This window comes from Carcharhinus amblyrhynchos, chromosome 25 (genome assembly GCF_965287045.1).
Source record: "Carcharhinus amblyrhynchos chromosome 25, sCarAmb.v2.hapA, whole genome shotgun sequence".
In the NCBI taxonomy this organism is placed as follows: domain Eukaryota; kingdom Metazoa; phylum Chordata; class Chondrichthyes; order Carcharhiniformes; family Carcharhinidae; genus Carcharhinus; species Carcharhinus amblyrhynchos.
In genome coordinates, this window is record NC_137348.1 from 41809238 (window position 1) to 41831552 (window position 22315).

Sequence of the window (22315 nt, forward strand, 5' to 3'; positions counted from 1 at the left end):
CCACTCCACTCTCCAACAAATATCCCCAACTCTCTAACCCTCTCACACTCACCCTCTAACCCATTCCACTCTCCAACAAATATCCCCAACTCTCTAACCCTCTCACACTCACCCTCTAACCCACTCCACTCTCCAACAAATACCCCCAACTCTCTAACCCTCTCACACTCACCCTCTAACCCACTCCGCTCTCCAACAAATATCTCCAACTCTCTAACCCTCTCACACTCACCCTCTAACCCATTCCCTCTCCAACAAATATCCCCAACTCTCTAACCCTCTCACACTCACCCTCTAACCCACTCCACTCTCCAACAAATATCCCCAACTCTCTAACCCTCTCACACTCACCCTCTAACCCACTCCACTCTCCAACAAATATCTCCAACTCTCTAACCCTCTCACACTCACCCTCTAACCCACTCCACTCTCCAACAAATATCCCCAACTCTCTAACCCTCTCACACTCACCCTCTAACCCACTCCACTCTCCAACAAATATCCCCAACTCTCTAACCCTCTCACACTCACCCTCTAACCCACTCCACTCTCCAACAACTATCCCCAACTCTCTAACCCTCTCACACTCACCCTCTAACCCATTCCACTCTCCAACAAATATCCCCAACTCTCTAACCCTCTCACACTCACCCTCAAACCCACTCCACTCTCCAACAAATATCCCCAACTCTCTAACCCTCTCACACTCACCCTCTAACCCACTCCACTCTCCAACAAATATCCCCAACTCTCTAACCCTCTCACACTCACCCTCAAACCCAAACCAGTCTCCAACAAATACCCCCAACTCTCTAACCCTCTCACACTCACCCTCTAACCCACTCCAGTCTACAACAAATATCTCCAACTCTCTAACCCTCTCACACTCACCCTCTAACCCACTCCAGTCTACAACAACTATCCCCAACTCTCTAACCCTCTCACACTCACCCTCTAACCCACCCCACTCTCCAACAAATATCCCCAACTCTCTAACCCTCTCACACTCACCCTCTAACCCACCCCACTCTCCAACAAATATCCCCAACTCTCTAACCCTCTCACACTCACCCTCTAACCCACCCCACTCTCCAACAACTATCCCCAACTCTCTAACCCTCTCACACTCACCCTCTAACCCACTCCACTCTCCAACAAATACCCCCAACTCTCTAACCCTCTCACACTCACCCTCTAACCCATTCCACTCTCCAACAAATATCCCCAACTCTCTAACCCTCTCACACTCACCCTCTAACCCACTCCACTCTCCAACAAATATCCCCAACTCTCTAACCCTCTCACACTCACCCTCTAACCCATTCCACTCTCCAACAAATACCCCCAACTCTCTAACCCTCTCACACTCACCCTCTAACCCACTCCACTCTCCAACAAATATCCCCAACTCTCTAACCCTCTCACACTCACCCTCTAACCCATTCCAGTCTCCAACAAATATCCCCAACTCTCTAACCCTCTCACTCTCACCCTCTAACCCATTCCACTCTCCAACAAATATCCCCAACTCTCTAACCCTCTCACTCTCACCCTCTAACCCACTCCAGTCTACAACAACTATCCCCAACTCTCTAACCCTCTCACACTCACCCTCTAACCCACTCCAGTCTACAACAACTATCCCCAACTCTCTAACCCTCTCACACTCACCCTCTAACCCACTCCACCCTCCAACAAATATCCCCAACTCTCTAACCCTCTCACACTCACCCTCTAACCCACTCCAGTCTACAACAACTATCCCCAACTCTCTAACCCTCTCACACTCACCCTCTAACCCACTCCACCCTCCAACAAATATCCCCAACTCTCTAACCCTCTCACACTCACCCTCTAACCCACTCCAGTCTCCAACAAATATCTCCAACTCTCTAACCCTCTCACACTCACCCTCTAACCCACTCCACTCTCCAACAAATATCCCCAACTCTCTAACCCTCTCACACTCACCCTCTAACCCACTCCACTCTCCAACAAATATCCCCAACTCTCTAACCCTCTCACACTCACCCTCTAACCCACTCCACTCTCCAACAAATATCCTCAACTCTCTAACCCTCTCACTCTCACCCTCTAACCCACTCCACTCTCCAACAAATATCCCCAATTCTGTAACCCTCTCACACTCACCCTCTAACCCATGCTTGCAATAGTTAATCCTCGCTCTCTCTGACCCACTCTGCCACACTAAATCCTCACCATTTTTAACGGGTATCTGTATGTGTCAGGGTGACAGAGTTTTGATCTGATCCATTAGTTATCCGGTTGAAATGCTCCGGCTTTTCCCGGTGTACACCGTGGTATTCCTGTGGTGCAGCTTCCGCAGATTGGCACCAAATTTCCTCATGCCTGACACCCCATTCCTGAGGTGCCCTACCCTGAACCAGGATTGATCACTGATTGGGTAAGAATGGAGCAGTTATCAATTACAGGGACGCAGAGGCCCGATTTTACCATCAACTTGTGCCCATTTTCGGGCGCAAAAACTTGGTAAAGTTGGGCATGAGGCAATTAACATGCCCTGCGCCCGTCTCCGTGCCAGTTCCCCCGTTACCCAGGCCCGAAAATGGCCACGAGCAGGACCGTGTGCGAAATGGGTGCAATGGCCATTTAAATGCATTTGCACGCAGTTAAACTGACTCAATGTTACAACTCTACAAAACTCTGCCGCACTTGGAGTATTGCGTACAGTTCTGGTCGCCGCATTATAAGAAAGATGTGGAGGCATTGGAAAGGGTGCAGAGGAGGTTTACCAGGATGTTGCCTGGTATGGTGGGAAGGTCTTATGAGGAAAGGCTGAGGGACTTGAGGTTATTTTCATTGGAGAGAAGAAGGTTAAGAGGTGACCTAATTGAGGAATTCAAGATGATCAAAGAATTGGATAAGGTGGACAGTGAGAGCCTTTTTCCTCGGATGGTGATGGCTAACACGAGGGGACATAACTTTAAATTGAGGGGTGATAATTATAGGACGGATGTCAGAGGTAGGTTCTTTACTCAGAGGGTAGTAAGGGCGTGGAATGCCCTGCCTGCAGCAGTTGTGGACTCGCCAACTTTAAGGGTGTTCAAATGGTCAGTGGATAGGCATATGGATAACATTGGAATAGTTTAGGCTAGAGGGTCATTAGATTGGTTCCACTGGTCGGCACAGCATCGAGGGCCGAAGGGCCTGTACTGCCCTGTAATGTTCTATTCTATGTTCCAATGGGCTGTACGCCCAACTTTACCATCACTGCCCCCTTTGCCACCGCGATCACCCACCCAGAATCGACACTAAACAGACATACTCAAACAAAAGTCTCATTCAGGCGCTCCCGTTAGTGAGGAGGTGCCGAGTGCCCGATGGCTCTCTGCCTGAGATCGGCAGGGGGGGTGAGGGGGAGGCGGAGGGGGGGTGAGGGGGAGGCGGGGGTGGGGGGGAGGGGGGGGGTCCGCTGCTACTCTGTTTGTGAAACGGAGAGGGGGGGGACTGTGATCAGTCTGGGTGGCGAGAGGGTGGGGGGATAAGAGGGTCAGTAATGTTGTGAGGATTGGGCAATGTCTGTTGGGGGTCGGGGGGGAGACATTATCCGGCCCGGGGGGTGGGATGTGGCGGGGAGCAGGATTCTATCCCTGTTTTCCGCACAGTTGGAGACTCCGATTGGAGCTACAGGATTTCGGGTGCGTTAAGCCCCACCCACAGGTTTCGACAGCACGATTCAGATTCACTGATATTTTTGCAGACAGAGTGTGTACGGGGGGTCCCTGAGAACGGGTCTCAAAGACAGATCCGAAACACTCCCAGTCTGAAGGCCAGACAGCACTTACAATCAACATGATAAAATACAGGCCTGAGAGAGGGTTCTGGTCAGTTACGGACACAGAGAGTGGGTTGTGGTCAGTTACGGACACAGAGAGTGGTTTGTGGTCAGTTACAGGGACACAGAGAGTGGGTTGTGGTCAGTTACGGACACAGAGAGTGGGTTGTGGTCAGTTACAGGGACACAGAGAGTGGGTTGTGGTCAGTTACAGGGACACAGAGAGTGGGTTGTGGTCAGTTACAGGGACACAGAGAGTGGGTTCTGGTCAGTTACGGACACAGAGAGTGGGTTGTGGTCAGTTACAGGGACACAGAGAGTGGGTTGTGGTCAGTTACAGACACAGAGACTGGGTTGTGGTCAGTTACAGGGACACAGAGAGTGGGTTGTGGTCAGTTACAGGGACACAGAGAGTGGGTTGTGGTCAGTTACAGACACAGAGAGTGGGTTGTGGTCAGTTACGGACACAGAGAGTGGGTTGGGGTCAGTTACAGGGACACAGAGAGTGGGTTGTGGTCAGTTACGGACACAGAGAGTGGGTTGTGGTCAGTTACAGGGACACAGAGAGTGGGTTGTGGTCAGTTACGGACACAGAGAGTGGGTTGTGGTCAGTTACAGGGACACAGAGAGTGGGTTGTGGTCAGTTACGGACACAGAGAGTGAGTTGTGGTCAGTTACGGACACAGAGAGTGGGTTGTGGTCAGTTACGGACACAGAGACTGGGTTGTGGTCAGTTACGGACACAGAGAGTGGGTTGTGGTCAGTTACAGACACAGAGAGGGGGTTGTGGTCAGTTACGGACACAGAGAGTGGGTTGTGGTCAGTTACAGGGACACAGAGAGTGGGTTGTGGTCAGTTACAGGGACACAGAGAGTGAGTTCTGGTCAGTTACGGACACAGAGAGTGGTTTGTGGTCAGTTATGGACACAGAGAGTGGGTTGTGGTCAGTTACGGACACAGAGAGTGGGTTGTGGTCAGTTACGGACACAGAGAGTGGGTTGTGGTCAGTTACGGACACAGAGAGTGGGTTGTGGTCAGTTACAGGGACACAGAGAGTGAGTTCTGGTCAGTTACGGACACAGAGAGTGGGTTGTGGTCAGTTACGGACACAGAGAGTGGGTTGTGGTCAGTTACGGACACAGAGAGTGGGTTGTGGTCAGTTACGGACACAGAGAGTGGGTTGTGGTCAGTTACAGGGACACAGAGAGTGGGTTGTGGTCAGTTACGGACACAGAGAGTGGGTTGTGGTCAGTTACGGACACAGAGAGTGGGTTGTGGTCAGTTACAGGGACACAGAGAGTGGGTTGTGGTCAGTTACGGACACAGAGAGTGGGTTGTGGTCAGTTACGGACACAGAGAGTGGGTTGTGGTCAGTTACGGACACAGAGAGTGGGTTGTGGTCAGTTACGGACACGGAGAGTGGGTTGTGGTCAGTTACTGACACAGAGACTGGGTTGTGGTCAGTTACGTACACAGAGAGTGGGTTGTGGTCAGTTACGGACACAGAGAGTGGGTTGTGGTCAGTTACGGACACAGAGAGTGGGTTGTGGTCAGTTACGGACACAGAGAGTGGGTTCTGGTCAGTTACTGACACAGAGAGTGGGTTGTGGTCAGTTACGGACACAGAGACTGGGTTGTGGTCAGTTATGGACACAGAGAGTGGGTTGTGGTCAGTTACAGGGACACAGAGAGTGAGTTGTGGTCAGTTACGGACACAGAGAGTGGTTTGTGGTCAGTTACGGACACAGAGAGTGGTTTGTGGTCAGTTATGGACACAGAGAGTGGGTTGTGGTCAGTTACAGGGACACAGAGAGTGGGTTGTGGTCAGTTACAGACACAGAGAGTGGGTTGTGGTCAGTTACTGACACAGAGACTGGGTTGTGGTCAGTTACGGACACAGAGAGTGGGTTGTGGTCAGTTACGGACACAGAGAGTGGGTTGTGGTCAGTTATGGACACAGAGAGTGGGTTGTGGTCAGTTACAAGGACACAGAGAGTGGGTTGTGGTCAGTTACAGACACAGAGAGTGGGTTCTGGTCAGTTACGGACACAGAGAGTGGGTTGTGGTCAGTTACGGACACAGAGAGTGGGTTGTTGTCAGTTACAGGGACACAGAGAGTGGGTTGTGGTCAGTTATGGACACAGAGAGTGGGTTGTGGTCAGTTACGGACACAGAGAGTGGGTTGTGGTCAGTATCGGACACAGAGAGTGGGTTGTGGTCAGTTACAGGGACACAGAGAGTGGGTTGTGGTCAGTTACAGGGACACAGAGAGTGGGTTGTGGTCAGTTACGGACACAGAGAGTGGGTTGGGGTCAGTTACGGACACAGAGAGTGAGTTGTGGTCAGTTACAGGGACACAGAGAGTGGGTTGTGGTCAGTTGCAGGGACACAGAGAGTGAGTTGTGGTCAGTTACGGACACAGAGAGTGGGTTGTGGTCAGTTACGGACACAGAGAGTGAGTTGTGGTCAGTTACGGACACAGAGAGTGGGTTGTGGTCAGTTACGGACACAGAGAGTGGGTTGTGGTCAGTTACGGACACAGAGAGTGGGTTGTGGTCAGTTATGGACACAGAACCCCGCTTCGCTCAAAAATATTCTATGTGCTGAATTTGTGGGAAACTACCGTAATTCCCAACTGTTTTTTCAGTGGGAGTTCAGACTCGAATCTCCAGACTCTGTGCAATGCTGAGGTCACAATCTGAATATCATTGAAAGCTCGGTTGGGGGTGGTGTGGACGAGGGGGGGGAGGTGGTGGTGTGTGTGTGTGTGTGTGTGTGTGTGTGTGGAGGGGGGGTGGGGGTGATATTCATACCAGAATCTGACAGCTCTGAAACTCTGCACATGCGCAGTGGCCTCGAACTATCCGCCTGCGGTTTGCCGGCCTGTTCGATCGCCGGCCTCATTTGCGGGCCAGCCCTGACCTTCCCCCACCCCAGGGCTCCCCTGTCGCCAGCACCGCCTCCACCCCCCCCCGCCCCAAGTAGGGATGATCCACCCCCACCCCGGCAGGCACCCTCCCCCCCCCCCCCCGGGTGTGGTCAGTTACGGACACAAAGACCCCGATATTATCATTGCCTTACCCCACCCCCCCCCCCCATTTTCGGGTGCGACAATTTGGTGAAGTTGGGCATGAGGTGAGTTGTACAACCCTCGCCCACGTCCGCTCACATTCCCACTTCACCGAGGCCCGGAAGTGGGCACGATCGGGTCGGCTCCCAAAACTGATGCAGCGTCAATTTCGAATGTATTTGCATGCTTTTAAATTGACTTAATGAGCCGGACCCCCAAACTTACCCACACCTCCCCCCCCCACCCCACCACATCCAGACTTAGTGCAAAACACACACACACACTCGGCAATCGTCTAAATCCAGAACTCCAGCTTCGGAAGAGATCAGTTCAGAACGTCCGGCTGCTCTCTGACTCCGATCGGTGATTGGGGGGGGGGGGGGGGAGGGAGGGTCAGATGTATCTCTGGGTGGGGGGGAGGAGGGGGGGTCAGATGTATCTCTGGGTGGAGGGGAGGAGGGAGGAGACCAGATCGTTCTCTGATGGGAGGGAGGGCAGGAGGGGGTCCGCTGCCCCTCTGTAGGTGATCAGTGGAGGGGAAGGGGGGGAGCAGGGAGGGGGGGGTCACGATCGGTCTGGGTAGTGGGGGGGGGGTGGTGGGTGGATAAGGGGGGCAGTTTTGTTGTGGGGGCTATTGTTCCCTGACCTCTTTATCTGCTTTTTGCAGCCTGGGGGGGGGGGGGGGGGCGATGTGACAGGGGAGCGATTTTCACATTTTTTTTTCACTGTTTGTGCACAGTTAGAGACTCCGATCGAAGCTGCAGAGTTTCGGGGGCGCTAAGCCCCACCCACAGTGTGGTTCAGACTCGCACCTTTTTCCCAGGTTGTGAGTACGAGGGTGCCTGAGAGCAGGGTTTCCAAGTCGGATCTGAATTGCGCCCAGATTCAACACTTCGAATCAAACTGGTGAAACCCAGACAGAGTGTGGGTTGTGATTTTTTTTGACCCGCAGCCTCACTCCGCTGTCTGGGGAGATTCCTGCCTGGAGGAGCTGGTCCCCGGGACCCTGGCCAGAGATTACAGCCCCCATGGGGGTGACCCAGCCAGGGCTGGGAGTGGCATTGAGTCCCCAATCCCGCTCCTGTCTTCAATCCCCAAAATCAGACACACCTTCAACTAAATGATATTTAACATTTTATTCAATAAAATAAATTCAATAAAATAACAGTTACATACATTATTAAATAATTAACAAATAAATATATAACATACATATAATTAGCATTTCAAGTGTTAACAGTTCCTTGTGCTGACCCAGTTCTGTTGCTAAAATAGTGTTTGTTTTTCTCTGGGGACAGAGTCGCCCTGACCCCATTCCAGCAAAACTAACATTGAGAGTACAGATCTCAAAAAGTTCACAACGGCACCTTCCTCATTGCAGGATCTCCAGTCCTGGATCTGGATGTTTTCCGGTTCTGCGGTCCCGGATCCGGATGTTATCCGGATTTTCCACACCTGGATCTGGATGTTTTCTGGTTCCACAGTCCCCGATTTGGATGTTTTCCAGTTCTACAGTCCTTGATCTGGATATTTTCCGGTTCTACTGTCCCCGATCTGGATGTTTTCCGGTTCTGCAGTCCCTGATCCGGATGTTATCCGGTTTTCCACACCTGGATCTGGATGTTTTCTGGTTCCACAGTCCCCGATTTGGATGTTTTCCAGTTCTACAGTCCTTGATCTGGATGTTTTCCGGTTCTGCAGTCCCCGATCTGGAGTTTTCCGGTTCCACAGCCCCGGGTCTGGATGTTAGCCCGCTCTCCCAGTCCCGCTGCTTTGAGGTTCACAGTCGCAGGGCAGTCGCCTCTGTGTAGAGCTCCAGGTAAGCGGAGCCCCTGACCCTGGGGGGTTTCTCCAGCCCAGTGTCCGCCTGGCTGCTGTTCGGGGGCAGCCCCCGGGCCGGAGAATCTCCGGGCAGCCCGGGGTTGCTGAGCTCCGCCTCGGTCCCCGGCTCTTCCCAGTAGATTTGCAGAGTGACCAGGGCGCAGAGCAGCAACAGGCAGCTCTTGGTGTGGTCCCGCTGCCGGCGGGGGAGGTAGCGGCGGCTGACCGCCGGGTACAGGATTCTCCGGGCCCGCCTGCTGCTCCGGCTGGCCTGACACCGGGACACGGCTCTCTGAGACTCGGGATCGAAGGTGAAGATGTCCCCTTGCACCGGGATCACTTTCTTCGGGCAGAGAAGCTGAGACTGAGCGCTGGCATTGCAGGGACACATGGTCAGCATGAACCGCTGGTCACTCTCTGTATCTCCCTCTGACTATCCGGAGCTTTACTGCCTTGCTGACTCTCTGTGTGTGTGTGTCTCTCTGTATCGCTGTCTCTCTCTCCCTGTCCTTGTGTCTCTCTCTGTGTCGCTGTGATTCTCTCTGTGTTGCTGTGTCTCTCTATCTGTGCTGTCTAACTGCACCTTCTTATATTCTCATCCTGTAACGGCTCCACCTTTCTCAGCCCCTGTGCTCACCGCCCCTTTCATTTGGGACAGTCACTGAAGTTTATTAATATTACAGCCAGACGGAGACTGTTCAGTCCCTCTGTGCTAACTCACTGAAAGGGCAGTTCACCCAGTGGCACCCCTCCGCTATCCCTGAACATTCTTCCTTTTCAATAATAATCTCTTGGATTAGGTTTGATTTCTCATTATTTGTTATGTGGAGCAGTTGCCAGTTAACCAATCGTAAAACAATGCAATTTATTATTCAAACTATGAAAATAAAACAAACCGTGATAAACGTGCATAAATATTTAAAAGTAGTTTTAAACATAGAGTAAATATTAATTACCAAAGGTAATCTGTTCTGCAAAGTCTTTAAAATTCATAATCCCCCCAGAACTTCATTAGCTGATCACTTTGATGGTGCCGCTGGCTTCAAACATCCACAACAAATCTGAAAAACATTACCTCGGAGCATCTAGTCAAATCCCGAATACCCTCTGTGAGATGGTTATACTTTCCTACGTTTTCCTCCCGGGCTTTTCCCAGGAAGCTGTTCTTATCTTCAAATCGGATGCTCACATCAATCGCCACCTTATTTTCCTTACATATTCTGTAACTCCACAGATGTGTGGAGTTTGCACGTTCTCCCCATGTCTGCATGGGTTTCCTCTGGGTGCTCCACACTCTGAAGCTGTATGGGTTAGCTGGGTGGGTCATGGTGAATGTTATGGGATAACACAAATGTACAGGCTACGGGGATAGGGCTGACTTTCCTGAATTAAACTGCAATTTCCCAAGTTTAAGTTTAAAGTTAAATTTATTTATTAGTATCACAAGTAGGCTTATATTAACACTGCAATGAAGTTACTGTGGAAGTCCTATAGTTGCCACTCTCCAGCCCCTGTTCGGATACACTGAGGGAGAATTTAGCACGGCCAATGTCCCTAACCAGCACATCTTCTGGAGTGTGGGAGGAAGCTGGAGCACTCGGAGGAAACCCATGCAGACACGGGGAGAATGTGCAGACTCTGCACAGACAGTGATCCAAGCTGGGAACTGAACCCGGGTCCCTGGAGCTGTGAGACAGCAATGCTAACCACTGTGCCACTGCGCCACCCACGTCCCAAAATTTGCCCCAAAGAGTAGTTTCTAGAAACTTCCCCACCACTGGTGTTAATCTGACTGGTCTGTAAAATCATAGGGAGAAATCATAGGGGGGAAATCATTTGGGGGGGATCATGGGGGGGAAATCATAGGGGGAAACCATAGGGGGGAATATAGTTGTTGGATTTATCTTTACATCTTGTTTTGAAGAAGGGTGTAAGATTTGCAATTGTCCAGTCCTCTGGAACCACCCCATGTCAAAGGGAGATTGGAGATTATTACCTCCACTCTCGCTTCCTGCAACATCCCTGGAATCATTTCATCCGGTCCTGGCACCTTCCCATCTTTATGTACACAGGGACTATACAATACCTCTCCCTTCTCCCTACAGGTGTCTGAACTACCTCCTGTTTGATCATGTCCTGGGCAGCACCCTCTCTGATAAAGGCAGAAGCAAAGTATTTATTTAAACCTTAGCTGTGCCCCCCCCCCCACACCGCCCCCTCCCCTGGGGGTCCTTTTACCGCAGTTGTGACCCACTCCTCGCCACATCCTTGTGTTCTCCTTTACCCCAGCTTTGTGTTACCCACTGCATCACCAACCGTGGCTGCAAAGTTCACCCATCCACACTCTTTCTCCCTCTCCCTTCTTTTCCTGGAGCTTTTGGTCAGTGTTGAGTTTTGATCCAAACCGGGAGAAGTTTGCGGAGGGGACGCTGCTCTTTTATTTAAAGAACGGAGGCGTTTTTCGGTGCGGTGATTATTATTCTGTGAAGTGCAGCCTGAACAAGATTAAAATCTTCACTGATTTGTATTGATCAGCGGCTCCCCTCTCTGTCCTTTTACAGGTACTGCACCCTAATTTATTGGAACATATTTACTTAAAATCCCTTTAAAAACATTCACTGCTCGCGATTTGGCTGTTTGCGAGGTTTCTGCAGGAATGTAACCCCTGCGAATATTGGGACTTTACACTGTTCATATCTTTATAGAAGACTTTTGGATTCCTTTATGTTCGCTGCCAGTCTCTTCTCAATACTTTGCCCCTCCTCTTTGCTTTTCTCAGTTCTTGGTTGTACTATCTCCTGATATCTATTATAAGGACACTTTTTCCTCTTCATCTCAATCCTTCTCTCTTTTCACATCCAGGGAGCTCTGGCTTTGTTTGCCCTGTCTTTCCCCTTTTATGGGAATAGACTTTGACGGAATTATCTCACGTCTGGTTACAGTTTTGGGTGTCAGTTTCTGATCCCAGTTTTTCGGGGTCAGATCCATTCTTACCCAATTGAAGTTAGATTTCTCCCAGTTAATTAACCTCACTGTTTCTTGTCTTATTTCATAGCCAGCCGAAAGCAGCAGAAAGTCACTAGTAACCCAGATAGTATCACTAATAACCCAGCATAGTGTCACTAGTAACCCAGATAGTATCACTAATAACCCAGATAGTATCACTAATAACCCAGCATAGTGTCACTAATAACCCAGATAGTATCACTAATAACCCAGATAGTATCACTAATAACCCAGCATAGTGTCACTAGTAACCCAGATAGTATCACTAATAACCCAGATAGTATCACTAATAACCCAGCATAGTGTCACTAATAACCCAGATAGTATCACTAATAACCCAGATAGTATCACTAATAACCCAGCATAGTGTCACTAATAACCCAGAATAGCGTAACTAATAACCCAGACGTGTGTCACTAATAACCCAGTGTAGTGTCGCTAATAACCAGAACTTTGTGGTCAGCAAGAGAGAGCAAGACCAATTGGCCAGGAAATTAGGAGAGAATTCCTTGCTCTTGGAAACAGGAACAAAGTGTGGCACGGTGGCACAGTGGTTAGCACAGCGCCAAGGACCTGAGCTCAATTCCAGTCTTGGGTGACTGTGTGGAGTTTTGCACATTCTCCCCGTGTCTGTGTGGGTTTCCTCCTGGTGCTCCGGTTTCCTCCCACAGTCTGAAGATGTGCGGATTAGGTTGATCGGCCTTGGCATCTGGGTGGGGTTATGGGAATAAGGCAGCGGAGAGTGCTTTTGTAAGGTACTGTGTCAGAGAGTCAGTGCAGACCTCATGGGCTGACTGGCCTCCTTCTGTCGGGGTTCTATGGAAATGGTGCCTGGGTTTAACATCCACTCTGAACCTCAGACAGTGCAGCACTCCTTCAATACCGCATCGGGCTGTCAGAATGGATTCGATGTCTCTGGAGTGGAATGTTTTGGTGCAAACCCAAGTTTGCAAGCACTGAGCTGCAGTGACACCGAACGTACATTTATATAGCCTTTCACATCCAGAACCTGTACAAAGTCATTCCAAGCCAATGAGAGTAGAGTAGATAGGGTGAAAGTGTTTCCATTGGTAGGAGTGGCTCAGTAATCCGGGAACAAGGATTTACAGTAATTGACAAAAGAACCAGAGGAAAAATGAGGATTTTTATCTCCTAGGGTTTGTCTGGTTTGAATTATACTGTCCTGGACAGTATGATCACAAAAGACACATCGATACAAGTATTTATTTTCATTTAGGAAATGCATTCTGTACACAGCAAGATCCCGTAAATAATGATGCCATTTGCAAGCAGTGGTGATTGGTGGGTGTGTAATGACCAGGCCGCTGATTCCCTGCCTCTTTTCAGATCATCCTGTGGGCCCTTGGTTCGATGTCTCACCCCAGCTTTCTGCCTCACTCCTGCAGTGCCAGCTCAGCCTACAACAGAGTCAAGGTTCGGGAGTGGGGATCGAACCCACAACCTTCTGATTCATATCCTATCAACTCAGCCTGGCTGATCATTCAGGCCCTTATGATGCCTTTGAGCAGAGCCCATCTCTTCACCTCGCAGTGCCCGCTCCATACCAATCTACCCGTGCAGGGTTTATTGTTGGCGACAGGATCAGGCTCTTGTTCACTGTTTAGTGAAACTCACTCCCGTTATCTCAAAACCACATTCCAATTGAAAACAGTCCCTTCAACCAAAAGAACACCAGGAATAGGTCAGGATTTCATCCCAGTCTTGCTGTGTTTACCATAATCCTCAGCGAATGAATGATTCCCATTTAGTGCAATATTGAGCCAGCCAGCAGGCATTACCAGCCCACCCTGCCTCCTCCACAGCTCCCCAATGTCACTCCAATCAAATAGATTATCCAAATCCTGCCAGATAGGAGTCCCATCCCAAGGAGACAGGAATCTGCTGGTAACTTTGACTGTGTTCCAGGACAAACATTAGTCATGAGTTTTCCCACAGTGAGGAACTGAAAATTATCTTTCAGAAATTAAACAGAGACATGACAGCATTGCTGACAACCAGGACTGGTTGATGGGACAGTGTAGATGGAGCTTTACTCTGTATCTAACCCCGTGCTGTACCTGTCCTGGGAGTGTTTGATGGGGGGACAGTGTAGAGGGAGCTTTACTCTGTATCTAACCCCGTGCTGTACCTGTCCCGGGAGTGTTTGATGGGGACAGTGTAGAGGGAGCTTTACTCTGTATCTAACCCCGTGCTGTACCTGTCCTGGGAGTGTTTGATGGGGGGACAGTGTAGAGGGAGCTTTACTCTGTATCTAACCCCGTGCTGTACCTGTCCCGGGAGTGTTTGATGGGGGGACAGTGTAGAGGGAGCTTTACTCTGTATCTAACCCCGTGCTGTACCTGTCCCGGGAGTGTTTGATGGAGGGGACAGTGTAGAGGGAGCTTTACTCTGTATCTAACCCCGTGCTGTACCTGTCCCGGGAGTGTTTGATGGGGACAGTGTAGAGGGAGCTTTACTCTGTATCTAACCCCGTGCTGTACCTGTCCCGGGAGTGTTTGATGGGGACAGTGTAGAGGGAGCTTTACTCTGTATCTAACCCCGTGCTGTACCTGTCCTGGGAGTGTTTGATGGGGGGACAGTGTAGAGGGAGCTTTACTCTGTATCTAACCCCGTGCTGTACCTGTCCTGGGAGTGTTTGATGGGGGGACAGTGTAGAGGGAGCTTTACTCTGTATCTAACCCCGTGCTGTACCTGTCCTGGGAGTGTTTGATGGGGGGACAGTGTAGAGGGAGCTTTACTCTGTATCTAACCCCGTGCTGTACCTGTCCTGGGAGTGTTTGATGGGGGGACAGTGTAGAGGGAGCTTTACTCTGTATCTAACCCCGTGCTGTACCTGTCCCGGGAGTGTTTGATGGGGACAGTGTAGAGGAAGCTTTACTCTGTATCTAACCCCGTGCTGTACCTGTCCTGGGAGTGTTTGATGGGGGGACAGTGTAGAGGGAGCTTTACTCTGTATCTAACCCCGTGCTGTACCTGTCCTGGGAGTGTTTGATGGGGACAGTGTAGAGGAAGCTTTACTCTGTATCTAACCCCGTGCTGTACCTGTCCTGGGAGTGTTTGATGGGGGGACAGTGTAGAGGGAGCTTTACTCTGTATCTAACCCCGTGCTGTACCTTTCCTGGGAGTGTTTGATGGGGACAGTGTAGAGGAAGCTTTACTCTGTATCTAACCCCGTGCTGTACCTGTCCTGGGAGTGTTTGATGGGGGGACAGTGTAGAGGGAGCTTTACTCTGTATCTAACCCCATGCTGTACCTGTCCTGGGAGTGTTTGATGGGGACAGTGTAGAGGAAGCTTTGTTCCCTCTACCACCAATGCACAGCCGCAGTGAATATCATCTACAACTCGTCAAGGCTCCTTTGACAGCACTTTCCAAACCCTGACCTCTATTTCCGAGGAGGACAAGAGTAGCAGATACCTGGGAACAGCATCATCTATAAATTCATCTCCAAGTCACTCAACATCCTGACTTGAAGATATATCGGCCGTTCCTTCACTGTCGCTAGGTGAAAATCCCGGAATTCACTTCCTAACAGCACTGTGGGTGTGCCTACACCACGCAGCAGTTCAAGAAGGCAGCTCACTGCCACCTGCTGAAGGGCAATTAAGGGATGGGCAATAAATACAGGTCTAGCCAGCTGGACTCACATCCTGTGAAAGAATGAATTTGGTATGTGACCGTGTGCTGTGCCTGCCCTGGGAGTGTTTGATGGGGACATTGATGAAAGTGTTTCTCTTTGATCTCTGGAATGCAGAACCTCCCAAACATTCTATGTATAGATGTGTTGTTTGATTTGTTGCGAAGCAACACTCACCAGTTTGGTGCCTGTGAGTATAAGAGGTGTCTAATGAGTTTGCCAAGTGTCTTAACCTGGGTGTGGAGGTGACAGTCAGGATGAGTGGGACGTGTAACTGAGCCATCCTGGGATACACATCAGCAGCTTACTAATGGTCTGGTACAGAGGGAGCTTGCCTATGTCTGAGCCACAGGAAGAGTATAACAAGGGCCCCGTCAGAGTTCCTGTTCTGGGACAATGTCCCATAAACATAACCAGAGGAGGCTGTGGGAGAGGAGAGGATGGGACTCCCGCCCTGTCCACCGCCAGTCCTCAGCCTCTGCACTCTCGCACTGTGAATGGGCAGTGGGACTGAACCACTGGATGTGTCCATACCTGCCCAGCAGGGATATCAATCAGCTGATAAAGATTGCATATAAAGCAGCAGTCAGCACCCCAAAATAGATTGTGTAAAGAAAGGCAAGACTGTTCCCTTCCTGTTGGTGAATACTTCAGCAGTCACGGGCATTCAGCCTCTGACCTTCGGGTAAGCATTCTCCAAAGCGGCCTTCACAACACACGGCAGCGCAGAGTCGCTGAGCAGAGACTGATAGCCAAGTTCCGCACACATGAGGACAGCCTCAACCGGGATCTTGGGTCCATGTCGCACTATCTGTAACCCCCATGACTTGCCTGAACTTGCAAAATCTCACTAACTGTCCTGTCTGGAGACAATACACATCTCTTTAATCTGTGCCTAATGCTATCTCCACTCACATTGTCGGCATCTTTAAGACTTGAATAGCAGGTTAGGTGTAAAGATTTGCATTCTAATCAGTAATTTGTAAACTGTCTGTGCTGTTATATGCTCTGTCTGAGGCCAGAACTCTCCATTCACCTGACGAAGAGGGTAACCTCAAAAGCTTGTGAGTTTACTATCAAATAAATCGGTTGGACTTTAACCTGGTGTTGTCAGACTTCTTACTGTGTTTACCCCAGTCCAACGCCGGCATCTCCACATAGAATCATAGAACCCTACAGTGTAGAAAGAGGCCCTTCGGCCCATCGAGTCTGCACCGAACACAATCCCACCCAGGCCCTACCCCCATATCCCTACATATTATACCCACAAATCCCTCTAACCTACACATCCCTGGACACTAAGGGGCAATCTCTTAGCACGGCCAATCAACCTAACCCGCACATCTTTGGACTGTGGGAGGAAACCAGAGTACCCAGAGAAAACCCGCGCAGACACGAGGAGAATGTGCAAACTCCACACAGATAGTGACCTGAGCTGGGAATTGAACCCAGGGCCCTGGAGCTGTGAAGCAGCAGTGCTAACCCACTGTGCTACTGTGCTGTTTCCATTAATCAGGCAGCAGCACTGAAAGGTGAGTCTGTCCAAGCAGAATATCTGTCCCCTGGACACTGGGATGTCTGTCTGTACCATCACTGACACGACTGATTTACCTCTGCGTGCCAATCTCAATGAGGAATAACTTCAGCCTGCTGGCCTCAGTGAAATAATTCACCTTTGGATTTTTGATTCTGGACTCGTGAAACAATTATTATTTTTCACTGTGGCTTTTGCCCTCCAAATCTTTCTTTCTCTATTCCTACCTTACTGTATGGGTGCACTGGGGGCCAAATAGTGACACCTGCTACTGTGTGTGTGCGCAAATAAACTAACCCTCTGAGTTCATCCTAACCCGAGTTTGCTGTGGGGTTAATAATAGAAAATTGGATCGTGAGGGGTTGGGAAACACCTTTGTGTTTCTGGCTGGGTGGTGAGAGGGGAAATTTAAATTAACATCCTGTCCCCCACCGTCCCCGCGCACCATGCCCATCACAGAAACTGGGGGCTTGTATGGGATCAGACATTTGAATTTAGTCAGAGTCCAAGTTAAAAGATGAGGAAAATCTGACATAAAGGAATCAATTAGATGCCAAAAAGAGGAAAACGCAATGCCTGGAAGCCATGGTAACTTACACAGCAAATTCTTTTTCCCTAACACTTAGAAAGCAGCAACCTTCAATGCCCAGAATCAAACAAGGCAGTTTGAAGATTGAAAACAGTTTGCTTCTGTTAGCGACAGACAGCTGTGGCGGGAGGGAGAGTTAAAACTGCCCAGGAAAGTGATGCAGAGGGAATGGATTCAGTCATGGTGGAATATTTGGGTCTCATATTAGCCCGAGGTACATGGCAAACACCAGATAACCCCCTCACCCACCACAACCCAATTCAGGTTAAAAAAACTCAGAGTGCTGTTAGAGTTTAAGGAGAAAGAGAGAAAGGGAGAGAGAAAGAGAGCGAAAGGGAGAAAAAAGGAGAAAGGGAGAGAGAAAGGAAGAGAAAGAGAGAGAGAAGGGGAGAAAAAAGGAGAGAGAAAGGGAGAGAGAAAGAGAGAGAAAGAAAGAGAGAGAAAGGGTGAGAGAAATGGAGAGAGAAAGGGAGAAAGAAAGGGGAGAAAGAAAGAGAGAGAAAGGGCAAGAAAGAGAAAATAGAGAGAGAAAGGGTGAGAGAAAAAGGGAGAGAGAAAAGGAGAGAAAGGGGAAGAAGAAGAGAACGGAGAGAAAGGGAGAGAGAAAGAGGGAGAAAAAGGGAAGAGAAAGGGAAAGAAAGGGGAGAGAGTATAGGAGAGAGAAAGGAAGAGAGAGGAAGGGAGCGAGAAATGAGAGAGGGACTGATTCCAGCTCCAAAGATTGGCAGCCAGACAGAGAGCAGACAGCTGGAATCTCTGAGGGGAATCTCTCTCTGCTCACTGGCACCCCCTATCTCCCAGAGCCAGAACTGCTCTCTCAAGAATTCTCACTTCATCCCTGGATTCCAGGGGAGCAGTCAGTGAGATCCCACATTCTGTTCCATACTGACTCCAGGCGTATCTCTGCACTGTGAGCTCACCATGGCTCCCGCCCTCAACGCCTACACTGAGTCCCAGGGGCAGGCTGCCAGCAATCCCAGAGCGTCTCCCAGAGACCCACACACACCCACATCCAGCTCAAAGCAGCTGGTGTTTGAGTGATGAGTGGGATCCTGAATCATCTCACACCCCAGTGAGGGGCTGTGTGAACTGGTGAAATTACCTGGAGAAGCAGAGAATCCACACAGCCAGGGACCCAGAGACCCGGGAACTCCAGCAGCCTCTTCCCAAAGCATTGGCAGGAGCATTGGGCAGAGAGACAGGGTGACCGAGATGGGAAAGGCCTCCTCATCAGGAAAGACACCACAACTGAGGATGGGAGAATCCCTCCTGGAGAGCAGTGTGTTCCCATTACAGACCGCAGTGCTGGAGACTGCGAGGGAAGTCTGTGGTCTAACAGGGCCCCCTCCTGCTGAGTATCCCCTCGAAAGGAGGGAGGGGTCCTGGAAGAGACTGTCACTATAGAAACCTGCCCAGTGGACAGCACTGATTGGCACGGTGGTACAGTGGTTAGCGCTGCTGCCTCACAGTGCCGGGGGCCGTGGGTTCAAATCCCAGCCTGGGTCACTGTGCAGAGTCTGCACATTCTCCCAGTGTCTGCAGGGGTTTCCTCCAGATGCTCCGGTTTCCTCCCACAGTCTGAATGATGTGCTGGTTAGGTGCACCGGCCATGCTAAATTGCCCCTTTGTATGGGTTAGGGGGATCCACGGGGTGAGTACATGGGATTACAGGAACAGAGCTGGGGAAGATGCTCTGTTGGAGTCAGTGGAGACCTGATGGGCCGAATGGTCTCCTTCTGAACTGTAGGGATTCTATGTGTGTCTGAGCCGCACACACTCTGAGAGAGAATCTGGGGTTTTGTCCGTTCGGGAAGGGCATTCCCCAGCTGTGCCATGAGGAAGCCTGCTGTATCTCCGAGACACGGGAAACTCTCAGTCCTCAATGTTAGAGGAAATCGCAAATCCCCACACCGCCCCCCACACCCCCACCCCTCCCGCTGAGACCACCCTACAGCACTGAGCAGTGGAATGGGGGGGGTCTGTGTTTATGTCCCTCTATAACCCACCCAGAGTCTGGCCTTGTTTCAGATCCTGTCTCTGAGATCCCAGCAACAGGAATTGATTGGGAAGAGTTTGTCGGGAATGAGGAAGGGGGCAGAAACCCGCAGGAAAGCTGTGGAAAGTTCAAAGGGCCCAGATGGTGTATTAGCCCTGCCATTAATCCAGCCAGGGCTGAGAGAGTGAAGCTAGGCTAAAGTCTAGACAGGAAACAGCCTCACAGAATATCCCAGAGCTAAAACAGAGAAGCCCCAGAGCAGGGAAAGAGATAGTGACTGCGATGCCCCACATAGTCGAAAAGCCTGAAGGAAAGCAAGCTTTCCTAAACTAGGAAAGGAAAAGATGAAGGATTTGCCTGAAGTATGGGTGCCAGAAACCGTCATTCCTCCATTAAATAGGGCCAAAGGGAGTTTCCAAGTGGGTGAGCAGATTGGGAGCGAGATATCTCTCCCAGTCAAAAAGCCATGAGGGAGCCCAGCTGGAGTCTGCACCTCCACGGGAGGGCAGCAATCTTCCAGGAGACTGGAACGAGTGAGGATAGCGTTCCTTCAATCCCAACGGCCCCAGCCAGGAAGCCAATGGTTGATTTGGCCAGTGGCTTTCTGGCAAATTTAAATGAGGACCAGGAAGGGATCTAGGTCCGATTCCCAGCTCGGGTCTGTCTGTAGAGGTAGCACATTCTCCCCGTGTCTGCAAGGGTTTCCTCCGGGTGCTCAGATTTCCTCCTACAGTCCAAAGACGTGCTGGTTAGGTGGATTGGCCGTGCTAAATTCTCCCTCAGTGTATCCGAACAGGCGCTGGAGTGTGGCAACTGGGGGATTTGCACAGGAATTTCATTGCAGTGTTAAGGTAAGCCCACATGTGATGCTAACAAATAAACTAAACAAAAAAAATTCCCAAATTTTCCAGAACAGTGAGGGTGATGCCTTACTTAGTTGAGAAGCCACCTGGCAGCACAGCGAGAGCTGGCTGTCCCAGAAGGTCAATAATGTCCAAAAACATCCAGCACCCAACTGCTCAATACAGAGATCCCAATCGGACTGTATCCTGTATCCAATCACCTTCCTGCCAAATCACACTAATGGCCACTGGATTTAAACTGATCCAGAACAGATCCCCCCACTACAGCCCCCACCCCCCCACCCCCCCCACAGCACTGGGGGCTGAGCCACTATATTCACAAGACCATCATCTTGTCATCTGGCCCAGGTTCAGGGGAAGTTTGCCTGCCTGTGGCCCTGCCCGACCTGAAACCAGATCACCCTGGTTCCCAAACCAGAGACTGAACTGGAATTCCCAAAAGAGGCCCAGATCCCAGTAAAACAGCCGACCTCCCACACTCAGCCACCCACAGAGCCCTGGGCTCAAAGAGCTGAAGCCACAGGTGGACAGGGAGGGGGAGTTCAGCTGGGGAAGCGATGCCCAGCAATACCGGGCACTTACAGAGTGAGGTGGCCAGACAGTGAGCAGCCTGAGCACTTACCCCACCGAGCACCAGCCACCCTGTAAACACCCCCCCCCCACCCCACCCCGAGTCTTTACACTAAACCCCACTGAGAGGTGGACAGAACACAGAAACCAGGTCTGATCCCCAACACAGGAAGTTCAGATCTCGAACCCAAATCGACTTTCCCAGGAGACAGACTGGAGTTTTCCCGGATCACCTGAACATTCCACACTCCAGGACTGGGCAATGTCCTCACTGATACACCATCCCAGGCTGCGATGGATACGCAGCAGGTCCCAACTAGTCAGTGTGAATGAGAGAATATCTACACATTTCTTCATCTCCCTTCATAAAACCACACAATAAAAAGAAAATGAGGCCACAAAATCTGCACATTCTGTACTTCTGTGAAATATACTGATATCTTAATAGATAATTTCTAAAATTTTCAAAGATCCCTTTCAAAACAGATGTCTGTCTGTGACTCTCAAACAGTAAGAATGAATACGGTTCTTTCTAAAACTTCGTTAAAGTTTTACATTTTTTTATTATTGTCACAAGTAGGGTTACATTAACACTGCAATGAAGTTAATGTGAAAATCCCCTAGCTGCTACACTCCGGCACCTGTTCGGGTACACTGAGGGAGAATTTAGCACAGCCGATGCACTTAACCAACACGTCTCCTGGACTGTGGGAGGAGACCGGAGCACCCGGAGGAAACCCACGCAGACACAGGGAGAACGTGCAGACTCCACACAGTGACCCAAGCAGGAATCGAACCCAGGTCCCTAGCACTGTGAGGCAGCAGCGCTAACCACTGTGTCACTGTGCCGTCACTATCATAGAATCGTAGAATCCCTGCAGTGCAGAAGGGGGCCATTTGGCCCATTGAGTCTGTACTGATTCTCAGACAGAGCATCTTACCCAGGCCCACCTACGGCCTTCTCTATAAGCCCACACAGTTATCTCTGAAGAAACACTAATGACCTCCCTATGGATGACAGAGACCAATTTTAGAGGAAACTATACAAGGGCCATCTACATTTTGTAAGCCATGTCAGGCCAACTGTAGTTTATTTGTCTGCTAGGACAAAGGACCCTCCTGACTTTCCCTTAAGACTTAATTATTGGAACAGTAATATTATCAAGAACACAGATACAGGAATATAAAACCTATGTCAAGACCAGACTAGACAGGTTGGAGTCATGTGACATGATCCCCCGCTGCTAGAACCAATCATATTGCTTTCCAGTGTGAAGAAACCTCAGTTTGCCATTTTCTCCATCTGTCTAGCAGCAGCAGAGAGAACACAGAACACAGAGAAACTACAGCACAAACAGGCCCTTCGGCCCACAAGTTGCGCCGATGATATCC

General features: G+C 50.3%; 1 protein-coding gene across 1 annotated transcript; it reads right to left on the reverse strand.

The window, feature by feature from the left end:
* Window positions 1-8338: 8338 nt before the first annotated feature.
* On the reverse strand, window positions 8339-9238 carry LOC145358321 (radiation-inducible immediate-early gene IEX-1-like). The gene has a single exon (XM_080212238.1). It carries the CDS (start codon window positions 9106-9108, stop codon window positions 8668-8670), a length of 441 nt encoding a protein of 146 aa, XP_080068364.1. The 5' UTR covers window positions 9109-9238; the 3' UTR covers window positions 8339-8667.
* Between the last annotated feature and the right edge of the window lie 13077 nt (window positions 9239-22315).

Excerpts from the sequence above, each read along its gene's own strand:
- LOC145358321 (XM_080212238.1), bottom strand. The coding sequence starts at position 9,108 with ATGCTGACCATGTGTCCCTGCAATGCCAGCGCTCAGTCTCAGCTTCTC.